The 21,466-nt window shown below is 44.8% G+C and overlaps 1 protein-coding gene across 5 annotated transcripts in view; it reads right to left on the bottom strand.

Annotated features, from left to right (window-relative positions):
* Positions 1–21,466, bottom strand: part of PLEKHM3 (pleckstrin homology domain containing M3) — a 120,916-nt gene that overhangs the window by 72,873 nt on the left and 26,577 nt on the right. For all 5 annotated transcript variants that reach the window (XR_008823717.1, XM_056350391.1, XM_056350390.1 and 2 more), the window contains 2 exons: positions 18,887–19,822; positions 4,653–4,798 (listed from right to left, as the gene is read on the bottom strand). Coding sequence is in view for 4 of the 5 variants with exons in the window: in XM_056350391.1 (XP_056206366.1) it covers positions 4,653–4,798; positions 18,887–19,822 (1,082 nt within the window). In the remaining variant the exon portion in view is untranslated. The remainder of the gene's footprint in view (positions 1–4,652; positions 4,799–18,886; positions 19,823–21,466) is intronic.

Below are 21,466 nucleotides of genomic sequence, written 5' to 3'. Positions count from 1 at the left end.
AAGTTTTCTAACACTAGCAATGTTGATGTTTTATTAGACATGCTAACTGCAGCGCACAAAAGAGACTACAGTTAAACAACCTGTTTTTACAATCATTAAACTATTCAGCGGTAATATCTCAGCAATCCCCTGACAACGCTGTATCTATAGTAAATATTATTCCTCTTCCACCGATGTGCAAATTAAGCCACATATTCGTTGATTCCCTAGGAGGCACACGAATACTTGGTACAGTGACTAGCACCTCCCACCAGGAGGACCTGGTGGGAGGTGATGTCTTTGTACTCTTACGTCCTTGCTTTAAATCCCTGCCAAAGCGATGGGTTCCTCATCCACCTGCCCTGCTGCCTCAGGAACCAGAGGACGATTACTCTATAGTACTACACTCACACCTGTGGACACTTATACCCTGTATAGGACAACCCTCCTGGGACTACAACATTAAGAGTATAGAAACAAAAGAATGCCAGAATTGAGGTCACCTGAGTGAATCTGCAATACATGTGCACTATGATGCCAAAGTATTACTGTGCAGCTCTGGCACTGCATGGTAAATGCAGCCTTTAAGGAGAGAGGAGCAAAGCAAACCTTTCTCTCTCCTTGCCAATACAATGTACCTGCAGGAAAAGTAGCTTCGCCCAGCATCACTGGCTGACAGGAAGGTGTCGGTTCACTCTGCATGCCTGACACAGGCACACAAGTCACGTAAAACATTAACTCACATTGCCAACCATAGCAAAGTTACAAGAAGCTGAAATGCCGTCTTATAATGAGAAGGGTCAGGCAGCCATAACAATTCAGCTTGCTACCAGCCAACAATCTAGTACATGCACTAGGGTACTCACAGTCCCCCAGTTTCACTGGACAGATTAGACAATCCTATTAAACAAGCCAGAAGGAGTGAGAAGATGCAAAGTGCAACAGGGTTTTAGCTTGAAATGTCATACAAGGACGGATGCTAACATTTCCAGACCTTTCTTTTTTAGAGGCTGAAAACCTAACAGTTCAGAATTCAATCTATCAGAAGTCAGCCTCCCTTGAAGCCTTCTGGCACAAGGAGTTCCTTTCCTTCTGTGTTTGTCTGGCATTTTGCACAAGCTGGAAGCCACCTGAACCAGAGTGCAATACTTACTGGTTTTTGCGTGCAAATGGAGAAAACAGTTGGTCTAAGTAAAGGAAAGGGGAAGGGTGTTCACAAGATTGCCTCTTTTCTTTTCCCTTCACACAAACACGAGAAAAACACAAGTATGAGAACAGTAGTAAGACAGGAGAAAAAAAAAAAAGTGAACTGGGGGACTTAACTGCTGCTTCAGTTATGACAGAAGAAACATGCCTGCCTAACTGCCAAGTCCTTTCAAAAAGCTTTTATTGCAGTCAAGGGGATTTTTCTTCTCCTACCCATGTGCTTTCAGGTGTTAAGTGCATTGTTGTTTTTCAAGATCCTGGGTATGGGAAGACACAACCCCACAGATTTCTACTGCTTCTGTTTTTTCATGACTCGTCTTGCCAAAAGTGGACAAGAACCTCTCCATTTGCAAAACTTACTTAACTGAGGAAAGTTTACCACAGCTGCTCAAATATCTAGGAGTCCATGAAACAGAAAAGAAATGTAACATGTTCAATTACACTGTACCATGATAAAAGCTCACATTGTAGAGTACCTATTGTTGCTTGCTGTGCCAGAGACAGGCAGGACAGACCCCAGAAACCCCTGCAGGGAAAAGGCAGCAGGCAGGAAAAAGTGCAGGCTGTCAAACTCTTAATTCACTTTGCTTCCATTTGGTGGACTGACAGGCATGTTTCAGGCTGTGTGAAACACAAGCTTTTGAAAACTGAAGCCTTGTTTCAGTTCTGACCATCAAATGTGGTATGTGCTTATTTCCTGCAGGACCTCTCTGGGGTATGCTATGAGTCTTGCCAGGAGCAAATACCCCCACCGGAGAAGCTCCACTTGCAGGCATTGCTGAGGTACCTGTGAGGGGCAGGGCTGTGCATTTAGGAGAAGCTTTGTTGTTTAGCTTCATTTTGGAATGCTGCTGCACAGCTTTCTGTGGGCATGCTGGCCAATCACAGGAGGTGAAATGCTAACAAATCAAAGTGATCTTCCTTCAAAAATGAGCCCAAAGAAAATTATTACTCCCAAGATCACAGAATGCTCGGGGTTGGAAGGGACCTCTGGAGATCATCCGGTCCAACAACCCCCTGCTAAAGCAGGTTCACCTACAGCAGGTTGCACAGAATCACATCCAGGAGGGTTTTTAATGTCTCCAGAGAAGGAGACCCCACAGCCTCCCTGGGCAGCCTGTCCCAGCGCTGTCACCCTCAGGGTGAAGAAGTGCTTCCCCGTATTCAGGAGGAACTTCTTGTGTTGCAGTTTGTGCCCATTGCCCCTTGTCCTGTCACTGGGCACTGCTGAAAAGAGCCCGGCCCCATCCCCCCGACACTCGCCCTTAAGATATTTGTGTACATTGGTAAGATCCCTCTCAGCCTTCTCTTCTCCAGGCTGAACAGGCCCGGCTCCCTCAGCCTTTCCTCACCAGGGAGATGCCCCACTCCCCCCATCATCTCTGTGGCCCTCTGCTGGCCCCTCTGCAGCAGTTCCCTGTCTTTCCTCAACTGGTGAGCCCAGAATTGGACACAGTTCGCCACAAGAAAGTGGGACAAGGTATCTGTCTTTGCCAAATCAGCAGGTTGAATCAATACACTACCAAGGATTCAATGTAGTTTCATTGTAACTATTAAGTGCAGCAGCCAGCACTAAGCTGCCTTTGAGACCATTCCGAAGAAGTATCAGACCTTACCTCTAAATGGAGAAAGGAAATGCAGATGTAGAAGTGCAGGCAGTATGTGTTCTGCCTCAAAAAAGTGCCGCTTAGTTCCTATGGAGGTATAGCAGGGACAGAAATAAAAGCATATGTATGCAGAATTGACCAGAAAGGGGGAAACCCCAAAGGTTTCACAAAAGTAAGAAGAACTACTTGTTATTTTAATGCTATACATGCATGGGATGGAACTGAAGAGAACCAACCACCGATAGCTCAGTTGTTACAGTGCCACTGCGGCACATGAAGTCTTCTTCACCCTCCCTCCCTGCCTTAGTCTCTGCTCTAGTAGCTGGGGATGCTGCAGTGCTCTGCCCAAGGGATGGTGTTCCTTTCTTAAATCCACCCCTCTGAGCACTTTGGCACAGAGACTGGTAAGGTATCTGCACAGAATCTGCTTGTGCTCCCAAGCCACATCACAGTTGTTCTGCCTGTTTACAAAAAGTGCAAATTAGTAAATTCTCACTATTAAAGTGAGATTACAGTAGATTAAGCCTTCAATAAATGCTTAAGCTTGAAAGTCCCATTTATTTTTGTGCCTCAGCTGCCTATACCAAGACCACAGGAAACTGAGCATAGACCACAGTTTTCACCCTGCAGGTTTAGAAAACAAAACAGTTTGTTTTCACGGCAGTATTACTGACAGCTCTTTGCCTTACCATCCACTTGCCCCATATCAGGTCTAACTATACTACCATAGGCGAGCAAGTTTAGTCCTTTGTAAAAGCATTCAAAGAAAGAAATCTTAAATATTTATCCCTAGCTTCTAGGAAAAAGAGGGGGGGGGGGGGGGGGGGGGGAGTGTCTCCACATGTAGGAACATCGTAACTCCAAAGAATCTTGCATTTCATGGCGCCAGACTATCATTTTCCTGATGGCAGGCTCTGGCTACCTTTTAATAATCTCCCCATCTGACAAATTTTCTTCTTCAAGAGAGCTGCTTTTCCTCTAATAGGGCATGTACTCGTGGTTTTTCCTTCTCAAATAGCCCATAATAATAATATTCACAGACACAAAACATCAAACAGCCTCTCCTAACAGTGGCTGCTAGGTCTGAAGCTCTAGCATGGTCTGGATTCCTTATGAGTTTGTTATTGTTTCAGCGTATGTTCCCCAAGATAGCAAAACAACACTGCTACCGTGTTTGCTGGCATAATGCTTTAAGGCATGTAATCAGTTGACCCTATCTAGTAACCAGCAGCCAAGGCAGCAGCAAACAGCAGATTACGGAAGTTTTAGAAAAGCTGCTTGTGTGGCAAGTGAACAGCTGTAGAATTTTCTCTTTGTGTTACTTTTGGTTGTCTGGTCCAAACAAGTACTATAGCAGTGTACTTCGAGTGTGCTTGAAATGTTCGTGCCAAGAGACAGGACATACCGGGCCTTGCAAACACCACATGTGGGTACGCTTGTTTCCTGGGGGCATTTCCACAACTGAGCCTCCATCACCAAGCAGCGGCAATCCATAGTCCCTAGCACTCATGAAACAGGTACTCCTCAAGTGCCCAATAATTGCAAAGATTAGAGTTAAAAGAAAGGCTTCAGTGTTCTGTCCCTCCCTGTCTCTTGAACAGCCAGATAAGCAATGACGGAAAAGATGTCACCAAGAAAGAGTATGGCTACTTTTGCAGAGGAATGTCGTAGGCCTGGCTAAGGAAATTGTGATGAAAACATCTGTCTTGTTGATAGAGCATGGCTTATTCTGGCCAGAGGGACAAAGATGACAGTATTAGCAGTTAATGCCTGTAACCTTCAACCTGTTACCATGTCTGTGCTTCTATCTGAAGGGCAATTCAGCTGACTTGCTAGCAAGCCAACCTACAGCGAGATTACCTTGTATTTGGAAGTATCCCAATTATGAACCAGTCGTGCAGGGATGAGGAAGCTGTCATCCACATGGCAGGTGCTGCAGTAATACCATCCACTGTAGCTGCACACCTTGGCTTTCCCATTGGACAAGCCTATGGAGCGCTGACAGCCTAGAGAAGAGTGAGAGGAAAAAGTCTGGATTTGTACATCATGCCAGAGGTACACACTCAGATGCAGTAAGAAAAGTAGTTATTCTACCATTTTAAATTGTATTTATTTTACCAATGCGCCATTCCTCATTCCCTAAAAAACAGAGGAACAGATATCAGTATTCTTGAACTAGCACTGAACAAGCATAAACTAACTTGGGCATCTATGACAGAGAGTTCAGAAAGCAGTCAAAGAATACTTAGCATTTCTTAATAAACAAAGGGAGAAGACCAACTCTGAGACACTGGGCATTTAAAAGCCATGGCTGTCTGAAAACCATGACCTGCAGCTTAGACAAAAAATAACAGACCACGGAAGTACTGTGTGCTTGCTCCAGAAAGCTCCCATTTTCCCCACAATGGAACAGGCCAACACTGGCTGCTTGGAGGAATGCAAGCCAGCTCCTGCTGACAGCCAGAAGGGATGCTGACTTGGCAGGTAGGATTCAGCCACATTAGCACAGCCAAGGCAAATGACAGTCAGACCATGAATAATAACTGTGAGCAGCAGTCACATCGAGAATGAGTAGTCCTTGACTAGCAGTAGTGACACAGCTCAGTTTCCTGCAGGTTGGTTGGGGTTTTTTCCTTACAATTGGATTACTCTGGGTCTTACACAGTCTGAGGTCTGCCTGATACTTTTTTCACAGCTGGATCCCTTGCGTCTTCCCATGCCCTCCTGTGTGGAGTCCCTAGGATAAAACAATGCATTCAAAAACTGCTGCTTTAGTTGGAAAGAACTAATGCAGAGCTCTTCTTCACCTGACCACCTGTTTTCACGAAACACATCGAAACTCCACGTATTTGACACCCCTGTCTTTCTCTCAACTGTGACTAAAACGAACCAACAGGTTCAAATAGTAGAGTGGAGGGTTGAAGACAGACAGCACAGTCCCATTAAGCAACCTGCTCAGGAAGTGAGGCTAAAAATGTTTGGATAAGATACAATGAGATATCTATGGTTATTAACACCTCTTTGAAACAGCACACATGACAGTGTTTCTGCTTTTCCTTCAAATGCTAGTGTCCTTGTATGACATTTACAGCTACAGACACAATTAGCACCAGAGCCCCACTCCAGCATGTGCTGTATGCTCAGACGATCTCCACTGGAGCTGGTTAGTAATGCTGATTAGCGGAATCCTTGCACATCACTTTCACAGCAAAAGTATTGGTTAAAGAGAGTTTTTCAGGCAGAAGTCAACTGACTGACTGCTTTTGTCAGTATAACTGATTTTGTTTATTGTAACTATGTAACTTCTCTCACTGAGAACATCTTTTTTCCCCAGTAGAAGTTACCCTGACTTGAGGAGAGTTTACAGTTCAACTACTCTAGGCATTAATCAAACTCCTCCTTCTCCCCATTAGCTGATGCTACCATGTCCCCTCTGCTCTAATCAAAACAATTACAATAACCTGACCACACAATTAGTTCACTTCCTCCTCTTCCACACTCCAGAGCCATTTGGCCATTGATTTCACACTATTAAGTGAATCAGTGTGGAACCTGTTCTGTCTCCATCTCTCTCACCCTTCCCTTTTTCTGAAGTGAGGATATGCAGTTGAAAAAGGCAAATATATCAACAGGTCAGCTGATGAAAGAGCTACTCATATAGTGTCTTCTCCTTTACCATCCATAAAATCAGAGCGTAAGTATAAGCATGTATGTCAAGTGGTATAATTCAACGTACATAATGCAAAAATGTGATCTCACCTTAGCTAATAATCAAGCAGAAAACCCAGACATTATGACTGTAAACTATTACCACTATAGAAATAATTCTTGTACAGTAAATCTTAGCAAAACTTTTTGGAAAGCAACATTTTTTGGGCAGAAAGAATGCGGGTATGCCTTTTATAAGGGTAAAGTCAATTCAGGTAATTCAGCAGTGTGTTACAAAAAAACAGGTGATCTATGACTGTGGCTTGGGATCAGAACTTAAAGAAGCCAAAAACTTCGTATTTCCCTCAGTGCAAAGCATGCATTTTCCTGTCTTTCCTTTCCTGTTTCTTTTTTTCTGTATTTTTTTCAAAAAGGCAGTTTCCTGACTAGTCTGTTAAAAGTGTTTCCATGCAGTACTGCTCCACTATGCTGTTATGGTTGAAGTCAGCAGGCATACTTGGTAGTAAGCTCAGTATCAGTGCCCTGTAGTACATATAAAACTATTCTTTCAATTTTTAAAATGCATTCATACATAAAAGGTAAAGGTTTTGATCAGCTAAAGAGACATGAAATACCAGTCCTGTTTGGCTGACATGAAATTAATCTGACTAGTAGCACTGGAACATGCTTGCAGAAGGTACTCAAACTGTTGCTATGGAGCCTGTGTTTTTATAAGCACAACAGAGGTAAATCTTGCCCCTCTGTAAAGGAAACAGAAGTATGCCCACTCCTCATGGAGCAAGATGAAGAGATCTACAAAACAGAGCATCCCTCTTTCCCAAGCTAAACAGGAACAAGCCCTCAGAGAGGATGTTTGTGTTAGCAGTACCTCAGTATAGCACATTCTTCTGTGCCAGCCTTGCTAAAAGAAATGAAGAGTCTGAATCTTTCTCCTCACTTGTTGCCTTTGAATTCCCTATCACTGAAAAGCACTGAAGCATCTGTCTTTACACCTCAACTGGCTCCAACTTTAGCTTTCATTACATACAGCCATCACCTCACATCGAATGAAACAGAGACTGCTAAGTGACTTGTAGCATTCTCCAGTTCAATGTGACTTGACCAGCTGATGAAGTACTAGTGGTAAAGCTGTGTCTGAATGAGACTGAAGTTTCCTAACTCAATGCCACTGAAACCTTCATCCACACTCCTCGCTAGCCAACACTCAACTCATCTGGCGGATGGGGATGGGGACAGGACACACTGATTTCACCTAACTGCCACTGTGCGCTCCTTGCCACTCCACAGGCTGCTTAGTTTGCCTCAGTACCCTAGCTCCTATCCATTAGACTGAAGGTAAGAATAAGCTAAATTCCAATTTGAATTGCCATCATCCTAAACTAAAACGTTTGCAGTTGAGAAGTCATCATTTTAAGGCCTGATTTCTTGCACCCAGAAACTCATTCCAGTCCATGGGGTGAGTTTCCTCAGGAGAGGAATGACAAAGCACCAAAGTGCACCTCCTCCTCCCTATGTCCAGCCCATAAGAACTAAAGGTCTCTGGGGTGAGGAGGATCTCAGCAAGCAATCCTGGATGCCCTTGCCTTCAGGAAGGGTGGTTTTATAAAGAGAGGAAAGTGGAAGAAGTTCCTACCCAAGCAGCATCATTGCTTTCTCCCTTATCCCAGCCCTTCTCTGAGCCCATGTTTGTTTTCCTGTTCCTCTGAAACACATTTTTACACAGACTATTTCTCACTCCATATCCTCAAGTAAAATCACATTCTGTAAAGCTACAAAACAGTTGCAAGGTTGCTGTATTTTAGATGAGAATGGAGCACTGGCACCTACCTTACATTCTCCCTTACCTTGCAAGCTTTGCTGTTTGAAAATCACCATCTTTTCCATTCCTATCTGTTGTGACTCATAATGATGGCTATTTCTACAATCCTTTCAAATCAAGTTATCAAAGCACTGATTTTCTTTGATGTTATGCAGTTCAAAGCGATGTAGTGTGACAAACATATTTCTGTGGCATAGACCACTTATGCTACTTTTTTTTTTTTTTTTAAGATGGAAAAAAAGAAAGCAAGAGTGAGAGAGAAAGAAGAGAAGGAAGAAATAGCTTGTGGCTTAATGCTCTTGGAAATCTGGCACCTGGACGGTCAGGTACATAAACCTGCCATCATGTTTACCAGAAGCAAAGCTAGTACTGATTCCTGGCTTTAAACTGTTAGGCACCCCTCCCAGCAAGATAGTCAGATGTAGCTGACCACCTCAGAGGCAGTAACACAACACAATAAATAGTTAAGGGTGGGGAAAGGGACCATTCCATGTTTGCAGAGAAAACTGTTACTTCCCTGTGGTTAGAGAGCACCTTCCACAGATGGGGGTAAAAAACAGCACAACTTTCACCAAGCCTCTCTCACCTATTCCTAATGCTCTCACACAGAATATTATTTCTATAACATCTGTACAAAGGTCTGGCAAACCCTGAGCGTAGAGCAAGGAGAACAGTGCAATATTTCCCTAGTATCCCAAATCATCCCTACCTAAACAATGTTATAGAGCAAGCTACAGAGGGAATAAGTGTAGCTGTAGGTGTACTGTTAGCAAAGTGAGGGAAGGAGTAATCTCAAACCTTTCATCACAGAAAATATAACAAAACAGCCTTGAAATCAAGCAAAGAAAATAGGGGTTAGAAAAAATAGCAGCAGGAAAGTGCTGCTGAGTACAGATGAACTTCTCTCAACATGTCTGTAAGCAGAGCAGAGTATCAACATCAAGAGGCTCATCTCCAAATGCTAAGACTTTGGGAAGCAAGAAGCACAGGAAGATTAGGTTAAAAAGTTGTTGTAACAAGTCTCTCTCCTTGACTTAAGATGGTGGTGAGGATAGTATGGAGGAGGAATCCATGACACTGGAATACAATTCCTCTTCTGCAAAGTGTGGAAAACACCATTTCTGCCACTTTCAGGGTGTTGCATACTCTTACGGTCAAGGAAGACACACACACAAGTACTCTTTTTATCCATATACCTATTTCTTCAGTCTTTCAGTAGGAAGAGATTGGAGTAGCTCCACAATGAAACAGAAAAAGTGGAAGACCAAATTAGAATTAAGTACACAACTGGTCTCCTTATTCAGTGAAGTTCCTTGCTTAGTATCAGGAAAAAGCAACTCCCTCGTGATTGTGTACCATAATTAAATCTGTGACAGATTAGCTCACAAGCTAATTCATTTAGAAACAACATACAATATGAAGAAAATGACCCACAGACTTCAAAAGGCTTTCAGCTTGATAAAGCCATAAAACAGACTAAGCAGGAGAACCAAAGCAATGAATTTTCAGCGTGTTAAATCAGACATACAACATTGCTCTAGCTGCTCAGCACAATCAGAAAGAGAAGGTGAGAATTACTTCAGCTGCTGGCCTTGTGTTTCTGCACCTATTCCAATTCACTCCACCATGGGAAAACTCAAACTCACAAGGAAAACACACTAACAAACCAGCTCAGTTTCCCCTCATGCCTATCCAGGCTTGAATGTGCATTACACTTGGTCCTTTTCCCAGCACTACTTTTATTCCAAAGCAATTATCTTCCTAAAGAAATAATCAAAAACTCATAAACCTCCAAGCAAAGTCCCACACTTTACTTACCTTGCCTACTTTTTTGTGAGCTTCTTACAGACTTTATCTAAGTAACATACAAATCCCACATTATTTATGGCAGCAATGTACAAATCCCACTTTAATTATAATTTAGATCAGCTTCTCCAGAAATAAGGAACAGCTCACTATTCCCCAGCTCCCAGATTCTTCTTTTTTTTTTTTTAAATAGACTCCAAAGGATGGACTAACCGTTCTGAGTCAATGGAAACCTGTTCAGCTTTGCTTTGCTGAGACTCTGAAGCGCTGCCTGACAGCAGGGAATAGGAGCTCCTGTGGAATGACTTATTGGCAGGATTCAGTAATTCGCCAGCTCTTAGTCAGGAATGGGAACTGAACACACTCTCTGGGCCAGCTCTTGAAGTCTGCCAGCTAGGAGTAAGTAGGTAATTTGAGCATAATTAATAATGGTACTCCCATTCCTACAGTTGATTACAGAATCACAGAATGGTCAGAGCTGGAAGGGACCTCTGGAGATGGTTTAGTCCAACCCCTGCAGGTTCACCTGCACCAGGTTGCACAGAATCACATCCAGGAGGGTTTTTAACGTCTCCAGAGAAGGAGACCCCACAGCCTCCCTGGGCAGTCTGTCCCAGCCCCAGCGCTCTGTCACCCTCAGGGCAAAGAAGTGCTTCCCCGTATTCAGGAGGAACTTCTTGTGTTGCAGTTTGTGCCCGTTGCCCCTTGTCCTGTCACTGGGCACTGCTGAAAAGAGCCCGGCCCCATCCCCCCGACACTCGCCCTTAAGATATTTGTGTACATTGGTAAGATCCCTCTCAGCCTTCTCTTCTCCAGGCTGAACAGGCCCGGCTCCCTCAGCCTTTCCTCACCAGGGAGATGCCCCGCTCCCCCCGCCATCTCTGTAGCCTCCGCCGGCCCCTCTGCAGCAGTTCCCTGTCTCTCCCGAACCGGGGAGCCCAGCACCGGGCACAGCGCTCCAGATGAGCCTCACCAGGGCAGAGCAGAGGGGGAGGATCAGCTCCCTCACCCTGCTGGCCTCGCTCCTCCTCATGCCCCCCAGGGTGCCATCGGCCTTCTTGGCTACAAGGACATACTGCTGTCTCATGGGCAACTTGCTGTCCATTACACTCCTATTCGGTTTTACATACTGATAAGGTAAACAAGAGAACAGCAAAGAGCGTACCAGGTACCTGTGTGATCTGAGCAAACACTGGGGCCAGTGTCCTCAGCTGTGGCCAGGTCCTTTAGCAAAGAGAGTCTCTGCTTAGCTCAGTTTTCATTACTGCTCCATAGTTAGTTTGAAGACCACTTATCCCTGGCACTGCTCACTCATTTACCTACACTGAAGGCTATCTGGTTTGCTAAGTTTAATTTATTTGATACAGCAACTATTAAATGTACTTACAAATAATCAGCTCTGTCTCTGTTTGAATACACAGCTGGTTTGGTACCTCCTTTTAACATGAGGAAGAACTGTGCGTTAAGTGTGGTTATGTATTTTTTGCCGATGCTGTTTGGCTATATTTCTTCTTGGTCACACATCACTACCACAGCACTACCTTGGGCACAGGCACTGTTCAGATTTACACAGCACAGTTTATGTATCAGAGTCTAGTGACAGTGTAGAAGGCCAGACTCACAGCTGGCCTGTGGTTTGTTCTGTAACTTTTTACACTTCCCCTGACCTGATCCACATGCAATAGTTTTGCTGATGATACACTGCTGTGGGACGTAACAGAAGGCGGGGGAACCCTGCCAACACACACACAAATGCCCTGGTTTTCCAGTAGTGGACCTAAAGCAGCCATTTTCCTTCTGTATTTGTCTCCCAGGGCTGCACACCTGCACAGATGCTCTGATGCTGAGCAAATGCACAGTGCACACCACAGGTTTTTTTCCAGAGCAACATTAAGAGGGGCTCCCTATGATGCCAGCTTCTGTGAAACCTCTAAGATTCCCAAACCTTTGCTATTTATCCTCTTCCAAATTTTGTTAAAACAGTCAGGTAGATTCAAATCTTATGGGGCAGGGGCAAAACTGTGAGCAAACAGCATTATAACATAAGCTTTGTTTCCTAGGAAACTAAATTAACAGGTATGTCCCAAACTAGCTCAGGGACCTGGTATAAATTGTAACTGCAGAAAGTGGTGTGCAACTAGTTCCTGCCTGTGCCTTTCTGTAAAGGCAAGGCCTTTATTAGTAAAAGCTGGCTTGACTGATTTAAAAGATGCTAGCCCAACAAGTAAAGCTGTCTCTTGTAACACAACTCATGAGGAAACTCTGGGTTCTCAAGAGAAGAACTGGAGATGGAGGTGTTAAAGAGTTTTGGGGTCTGAAAATGCTTCCTTTTCTCCAGTAGCTTTTTCCATCCCAACAAAGGCGAGACTTGGACATTTAGACTCCCTGGTTTTGGCATTCTCTTCTTTAAACTCTATGCCAAAAGATTCATCAAGCCTGGCTTCACACAATAAATGGACCAAAAAAATCCCCCAAGCAACCAAGAGTTCTTTGGGGGCAGAGGAACTAACACCTAGCACCCACAAGCCAGGAAGAAACATGGCACAGCCAACAACAAACACAGAGCCTACACTGAGGGTAGAGACATACTCACACACAGCAGAACTGAGCTCTTAACAGTAAAAGAAATAAGCACAGATATTTTATTTGTGATGGAAAAAAAGAAAAAGGAAAAAAAAAAACATACTGAAAGCTTCCAGATTGTTCACAGAGGCAGATTAGAGCAATGGGGTCACCTATCCCCATACAGGCAGCACAGGCACCCTTAAAATCTGACAGGGGGAATATGTAGATTCATCAGCCAAGACATTTGTGTCAGCTGTTCTGACTGAAGGGCTGAGGCAAAGAAGTCAGTAAAACACCAACTGAGGATTGCAAAGTGCACATCAGGCAGGACAGGCACTGAACTGGCCAAGTATTCATCTAAACTGCTCTTCTGGGCAGCAGCAGGGCAACTCCAAACCAAATCCTATGAAGGGGAAAACATCACCGCAAAGGTGACGGCCAAATCCCAGGAAGGTGAGGGATCTAACTTCTACCAGCTCAGACAAAAAAAATAGTTCTTGCTGCCATTCCCCCTAGTCAAAGCATCTTAAAGCTGTATTGAAGAGCTCACTCACCTTACCAGTGAAGATTAAATAGCTTCTGTGATCATGTCATGCTCATCTGTGATCGCTGATAACAGGTTTAATCAACTCAAGCAAGTAAGAGAGATACCATGCGGTCTGATCTTTCCCCAGACAAGATGCCACATGGCAAAGCACCATGGACCAGCAACCTTTGAAACACAGAGGTAGGTCCACTGCAAATTAAGTACTTTGTGCTACACAAATTCAAGTCACCCTTGTCTGCAAACCTTCCCCCGACTCCTCCCAACAAGTCAGGGGCCTTTTTTAGACACGTATTTTCCAAATACTACTTTAGACATGGAGGATGTTTTTTCTGCTCAGCTGGTGTTAGCTACGAAAGAGTAAGAGTTTAGAAATACCACTGTCAGCAGTGGAAGTTTTACTTCGGAATCAATAGAAACTGGGCCTGAATGTCAAATACAAAACTAGAAGACTGTGGTCTAAAGCGAAGATACTTAACAATAAAACCTTTAGAGTGCAAAACACATTCCCAGGGGACTTCACAGAGTCTCAAATACAGGGAAGGCAAAAAGCTGCTGAAGTCTTGGAACAAAGAGATCAATTGAAATGAAACCAAGCACAAAATACATATAGCACTTAGAAAGCACAATCCTAAAAGCCCTGGACAGGTAACAACAATTGTTATTTGGGACTAAAAATGTGACAAGAGTGCTGACAACCTTCCAAAGGACCTTCTGGTATTTTATTATTGTGCTACATTTGCTAAGATTTGTCCCCTAGGATTTTTACTTCAGTGACATGCTACCAATAGGTGCTGGGTGTGATGACAGTTCACAAACTGTATTTACTAAACTCAGGGACGAAGCACCCCTGCTTTTCAACTATCTGGATTTGAGAAGTTTCAACTATATGGCTTTTCGAGAAGCTGAACAAGTCAACATAGTACCTGGCTAATTTTTTTCCCTTTTTTTTTTTTTTTAAAATCACACTTTCTGGCTTGCAACCTATTAGGAAAAGACTTCCTTCTCATGAAGGGGGGGGGGGGGGGGGGGAGAAGAAAAAAAAAAAAAAAAAGGAAATAACTTTACGTTTATTGCAGTAGGGGATGGTTCCAGACTAGGTGAGCTAGAGCAGAGGCTGCACGAGCTGGGCACGTTGCGCTGGGCTGTTCCCCATCTACACACATGATCACGGCACTAGAGGCAGAATGACTCCTTGAAAGCCAGCAGCTTTCCACCTGCTGCTCAATTTGACAGGGCGGCAAGCTCAGGAAATAGCCCATTTACTAACCTCGGCTTCTCATTCAGCTCAGCCAACTAAGCCAGTGGAGCCCTAATAGCAGTATTTATCCTTCTGGCAAGTGAGGAGACATGGAGAAAGCAGGGAAATGAAGACAGAAGGCACCCCACAAGAGGAACCATACAGGCAAATAAAAGCATGTAGAGCACATTTTGCAGAAGGCACAAACTCCCACATCCATTAGGACTTGCAGTCTAAGCAACAAGAGTTCCTGGCAGACACAACTGACTTCTCTGAAGAAATGTTTGTTTTAATATAGGACAGGGGGAGAAAAAATAAAAGGTGAAAAGGAAGTCAGACATCAAAAGAACAGGAGCTATGCAAAAACAGGAGGCAAGGGCAAAGGCCGTTTGTCTTCCCCATCTATGGAAACGTGAAGGCACATGCCAAGGGAACAGCAGCAGTGAAGGGCACCTGAGGACATGAGGGCTCCTTACAGACCTGCAGGAGAAATGCCCACCTTGTCCCAGCAGCCCATAGCCGGCCCAACAGGGAGACAGGACAGCCACTGGAGTACTCACAACCAGCAAGCACTGTCTGCAAGGTGCTGCGCTTACCAAACATGTTTTGATGGAAGCCACATCATCTCAAATTTGTAACATGAACTATTTGGGAATTTCTCCTTTATCCAGGTGAAATAAAGACATAAAAATAGCACACACACCCCAACAGATCCTCCTAACATAATGCATGTGTCATTTCCTACATACTCCTAGAAATCATAAACCCTGATATTTACCTGCTTGGACTTGCAACCAACTTTCACTTCATATCCATTTGAAGGTAAGGGGTAGGTCCCTCCAAAGTCTCACCTGAGCAGACTGACACTCACAAATGCCACTCTTGCTCAGAGCCCCAAACACTTCCCACAGGAACACAGCTGTACCCAGCAACAGCAAGATGAAGCCTTCAGTTATACAAACACACAAAGGACAAGGCAGCTGCCATTCCAGTGCTACCAGTTGCTAGTTAACCCCATGTTCCAAAATGTATTGCTCTTCCCTGCCAAAAATATAAATAATGGCAGCAAAGGTAAAAGTGTTTTCAAAAACCAAGCCTCTCCACTGTTCAAGCAGCGGCCTATTCACTCATTTCCTGGAAATCAGGAGAAATAATGCCCTGCCCTCAACAGCAAGACAAAGAGTTAAAAACGTGTGGAAAAGCTTTTGCATCTGCTGATCAAGCAAAAGAAAACTTTTTTCAAGCTGCCCTTCTGACTCCAGTGCATCAACAGTTTGTTCCCCCTGTCCCATAACTACATCTGACACCACCGTCCTGGCTTATATCACGAGTTGAAAAGTGCTAGTCAGCCTCCAAGATAAACTTGTCAATAGCGAGGCACAGACATTCGCATTCTTCCCTACCTGCTTTTGAGTGTCAGCTGTGTGTCTGGGAGCGGTCCCTTGAAAAGCTTTTACGGAGGGAGAGAAGGAAAGGGGGTTGCAGAGGGCATTTCAAACAGAAAAAAAATCGGGGAGGAGAACCCCACAAAGACTGCAAAGAGAAAATAAAATAAAAAAACCCCTGTCCCCATCAGGTCCTCCCAACAACCTTTTTTATCAGAGGTTCATTGTCAATCAATTAGCCAAGGCAGCAGGGGTCTGTAGGAAGGGGGCTAGCTCGAGAGACAATGGTCTGCCCTGTTGTATTACTATTTAATCACTTTTCCTAAATAAATAAAGCAGCCCTGAGGTGCTGTCATGTCAAGGGAATTTATAACAAAAAAACCCTTCATTTTTCATTGGTCATTACTTTTCCTTCCCTCCCACCCCTGCAGGACTAGAGAGGGTTATTACTGTAGCCTTAAGTTCCATCTTTGTGTTGCTTGTCTTTGATTCCCACTCGGACCTTGCCACTTTCTGGCACTAATTTGTTAGGCCGAACAAAGGAGGGATTTGTACCTCCTGTAAGGTCTCAATTAGGAAAGGCTTCTGCTGTATTATGCGCCATTGGGACAGGACACAAAGACGGTAATTACAGGAATTTGCACTAAATGGCTGAAGAATTCACAGCAAAACTTTTCTTCCTCCCCCCTCCTCATCCTTTTCCAAGCTTACCCCTCCCAGCAGCCCTGGGGAAAACCCAGTTCTCAATGCCTGCAAGCTGTAATTACCAACAGCAGGCCCCTTAGGTTAAACAGCAGCCCATGCCAGGGAACAGCACAAACTGCCTGCAGGGAGCAAGGCACAAGGAAGGGCTCTCAGCTGCTGGTGTGCCTCCGAAGTCTTCTCAGCACAAACTTTTCTGAGCCACACAAGTTTCCTCAGTTTCTCCCAGTTATAATTACAATTATTAATTTCTTTGTGATGTGCTAACAGCTACAAGTTCCAGTTTCAAAGACCAGCTTTAAGGGTCTCAGGCAGACGGCAATGTGTCCACTCCTACAGCAAATGCTGTGCACCCCCACCCTCAGGTACGGGGAATCCCAGTGGCCAGCTTCTCACAGACTCCACAACTCTGCATTTCCCTGCACGAGTGTTCAGTCTTGCAAACTAAAAGAAGACCACAGGAGCACTGGGAATCCTCACATGCATCAGGAAAAGACTCCACGCAAGCCTCACATGGTCAGAGTACCATATTTCTGTGGGGAATACGTGAGTGCAGATGCATCGACCCCACGTTTGGGGTTGGAAATGAACCCTTTCCCACAGAATTCTGCTCCCATAGTACATAATGCAAGACTAAAACCTAGTCCACATTTAAGACATGCATTTTGTTGCCATCCCAGGTCCTGATCCTATTTTTGAGGAGATCACTAGAAATGCTCATTTGAAACTCTCCTGCACCTCAGTCAGAGGATGAAGCAAAATTACAAAGATTTCCTCTACTGAGCTTTGAATTAAAAGAAATTAGGAGAAAGGAATAAAATTTTAATGTCAACTGGGATGTTATCTTAAAATGCAGCCATTAATTCTGCTGTCCTCTTGAGTTTCACAAGGCTGTCTGCTGGGTAACACAGTGGGCTGGATCCATCTTGGGGATACTTACTGGATCCATTCCCAGAGTCTCCCTGCAGTTTTCTCTCTCACAACTACCTTGAAAGGTAAGAAGTGACCATTGTCCAGTGGTGTTCAGGTAATCAGTTACCACAGGACCTATAGGCACCTTCAGTTTCAGCAATAATTTGGCACATAATTACTCCCTGAAAAAATTGACATGCAGTCACACAAAGAGCCTGTGGTAAAAAAACAGAACTGATTTCAGGCACAGGCCCAAAATACTGTGACCAAATCATTAATTGCAGTGAGGCCAGCCTTCACGATGCTCCAGCTACCAGGCGGGTGCCATGCACTGTGCAGAGGTGAGCAGGAACACCACCTGCAGATGACTACCAGAAAGGGATGAACCTAGCTGAACCCACTGCCAGTTCTGAGGGCAACCCAGTACTTCTGGGGCTCAGGTCTCCCCTGGAAGGTATTCAGGCCAGCCACTAGGTCCTGAGCCCACACAGACACCACGCATACTCACACACACGCACCCTGAGCGTGATTCCAGAGTAACAGGAGACCTCCACACCAGACCCCTACGCCAGGCCAGAGCAGGGAGGAGGCAGGACCCTGACAGTTCACATAACAAAAGAGGAAAACCCTCCAGAAAAGCTGTTTCTGATACAGCTGACAGTTGCTAAGTGAGCATAACTAAAGCCAGCCAGAGACTATAGTTTAGGCACAAGGTGCCCCAATTTGCTCCACAAAAGTGCCCTTGCTTAAGTAAAAGGACACTGAACTGCATTTACTTGGGCTTTCTCTATTTCCACTTAGTTCCCAAACTGGATAAAATACTCATCTTGCCTAGGACTAGAATCAGCAGTCAAATTAACTGAAATTTACAATTAGATGCTGGGGCTGAAGGTTGTTTTCACCCTTGCCTCAAGGGAAGAACCAAGCAGAGAGCTCACGCCTGAACCTCAGTGCCAGAACACATATCACCAAATGATGGTGTTTCAGGGAAGCATATATGCTTTGAGGAGTCTCCCCAAAAGGCTCAGAGCTGAAAATGAGTTCCAAAAATGACCCAGAGGAGACACACTAATAAAACGAAACAGAAGTGCTCAAAGTTGGAAAGTTGCATCGTATCCAGAATTCAAATCCCTTTGATTCTGGACCACCTTTCCAGTGTCCTGAATCAAGAAAACAGCTCGGTCACCCTGTAAGGCGGCACTGGCTCAGTAGCACTGTATGTGCAGGATCTAACATTCCAGCATTACTCATCATCCAGGTGAATCCCTGAATATCCCCATAGGCTTTTCCTCCATATCTTACAGACAGCAAAGAAAGGCTAACGCACCTAAGTGTCTACAGCCATAGTGAGAGGCAGGGAACGGCTGTGTGCTGCTAAAACATGAACATGCTTTTCCAAGTGATTTTCTTTTACTGCAGAAGGGGAGTGGGTGCAGGAACCTGGTTGCTTACCGGCACACTTGAAGCTCTGAACTGTGAGCCCCCTCTCTAGAGACAGCGTGGTCAGGATGCTCAGGAAGCTGGTGGTCACAGACTGGCGCTTGCTCTTTCTAAGATCATTTCCAAAGGGCCGATCTCCAGGTTTGTTCCTAAGTGTGACCTGTGGATTCTGAGTTAAACTTCTGGTAGTGCTGGCTGCTGCTCTCAGTGCGTCCATCCACTCCTGGGCCCTCTGACGGGTCTCTGCACGCAGGCGGAGGACATCTTGAGGAAAAATGACCTGAAAGCAAGAGTCACAGCCATCCTGAGTATCTGTCTGGACCGACAGGCACACATCGACATTGTAGCTCAGCAGAGGATCTTCATCAAGCCTACCCGGCTGGAATGCCATGAGGTAAGACCTGTTCAAGACAAAAGTAAATGCCTTCCAGTTATTCTGGACAGTTAACCTATAAAGAGTCCCTGATTTGAGAATATTTTGGTACTCTTTAGTGTTTTCAGTCAAATTCATGGATAGGAAGAGTTCCATAGGCTTCTCTAACAATCCATTGGTTTGAGAAAGGTCACTGTTATTTTCAGGCTTTGGCACATTCTCCAGTTTCTCCTGCTGTCTTGTGAAAGCAGGCACAGAAGCACGCACCACTTCCCACAGTTTCTGTCCCCAGTCCAAAGCCTCCCATGAGGACTCCGCCTTCAGCTGCAGCTGTGAGTTGTCTGACAAGACAGCGTCCACCACCTTGGTTTCAATGCAACCACTAACAGTGACCCTTTGAAAAAGCATGAGTGGATACACAGTGGGAAGAGTCTGGTTGCCACTGCTGTCCAAGCAATATAGGTACAGTTTGTATGGGGAGAGCTCAGCGTAACAGGTTTGCCAGTAGCTGTCATTGTCTCTTCTAATTTCTAAATATCCCTTCTTCAGAATATTTGGGAACATTGGCTTGTGTTCTGGAGGAAACAAAACGAGAACATTATCATTAATTTTTTTTAAATAATCATTTTGAATTGTCATTCCGGCTCATGCAACTCTCCCACCCATACATGATACATCTGGAGGATAGGATCACAGAAATAGCCTTCACACAATAGGTTATAATTATTAAATACAAGCACTGACTCCACATCTGAGACAAAGAGAATGCAGAATTTTTTTACCCAGAGGTACCAAAGCACTTCACAAAAAAGGGGACAGGGAAACAGAGGGACAAAGGAGCAAAGCAATTTTTCTAAGATTATCCTGGATAGCGACAGAGCAACAACACTGCAAGTCTCCCAGAATCTAGTCCAAAAGAATACAGTATTATCAAGTAATCTATTGCCAACTAAAATAGATCTCACAGTGAGAAACACATACAAACTAAAATGCCACCTTCCCCTCCTGCCCTTCTCTGTCCCAGGCTCAACTTCATGCTTTCACACACAACCCCTCTACCTTGCCCCTGTCCCCAGCAGCCCAGGGGGAAGGAGAATGGGGGGTTGTGGTCAGTTCCTCTCTGCTGCTCTTTCTTCCTCCTCACACTTTTCTCCTGCTCCAGGATGTGTCCTCTCCAAGGGCTGCAGTCCTTCAGGATAAACCTGCTCCTGCATGAGCTCTCCATGGGCACAGTTCCTTCAGGGCATCTCCACCTCCTCCAGCATGGGGTCCCACATGGGACTGGAAGGAGATACCTGCTCCACCACGGTCTGTCTCCCCAGGGCCTGCAGTGGAATCCCTGCCCCAGTACCTGCAGCACCTTCTCCTCTGACCCTGGGCTGCTTCTCACACTTTTTTCCTCACTCCTCACACTGCTGGGCAGTGCTTTGTCCTTTCTGACATGCAATCTGTCAAAGAGGCCCATCTGGTGGCTCCCACAACTGTGCCCTGCATTGAGGCCACTGGAACTGGCTGGAACAGCTCCGCTGCCAGCACCTGGGCACCGCACCTGGCAGTGACTTACCTAAGACACGGGGAATGGAGAACTGTGACCAGCAACAGCACATCTCAGCACGACCTGGGATCAGAACATTTTGCACAGCTCCATTTACTGGAGAGGAGCTTTGCTGATTTCTGGGAATCACGGTCAGGACCAGCAGACATGACCAAAAAAGAGAAGCAAGAGGTTTCCCAGACCCACACACAGATATCTAAGTGACTCAGCACTTCAGGTGCTTCAGACCCTTTCACAAACCTTGGCACAAAGCAAACTCAAGGGGAATTTTCTTCACCCCCAGAAAACCAGCCATATATGAGTCAGTCTGGGCACCAAAGTGATAGGAATTTAAAAGAAATTATCTAAAGCATTTCTGAGTTTTAAAAAAGGTTTCCACGCAAGATTTGCCCCAATCTGATTTGCACCACTTCAACCATCATCAATACATGCAAACTGTATTTTCACCTTGGGCAGGACATGTGGCTCTGTACAATTTTTGTCAGTCTCTGTATAAATTCAGTGGCATTCACACTATTATGCTCTAACACCAACTTTAACACTTGGACCCCAAAACAACCCAGCCCTGAGGAACAAATTTTTGCTTCCATTTGACTTCTAGTTCCACTTGCTTCACTTACAAACACTGACAAAATTAACAGACACAAGTGAAGAGGTTGACAAT

This window comes from Falco biarmicus, chromosome 8, assembly GCF_023638135.1.
Source record: "Falco biarmicus isolate bFalBia1 chromosome 8, bFalBia1.pri, whole genome shotgun sequence".
Classification (NCBI taxonomy): domain Eukaryota; kingdom Metazoa; phylum Chordata; class Aves; order Falconiformes; family Falconidae; genus Falco; species Falco biarmicus.
Note: the sequence above shows the minus strand (reverse complement) of the source record. Positions and strands in the feature narration are given on the sequence as shown.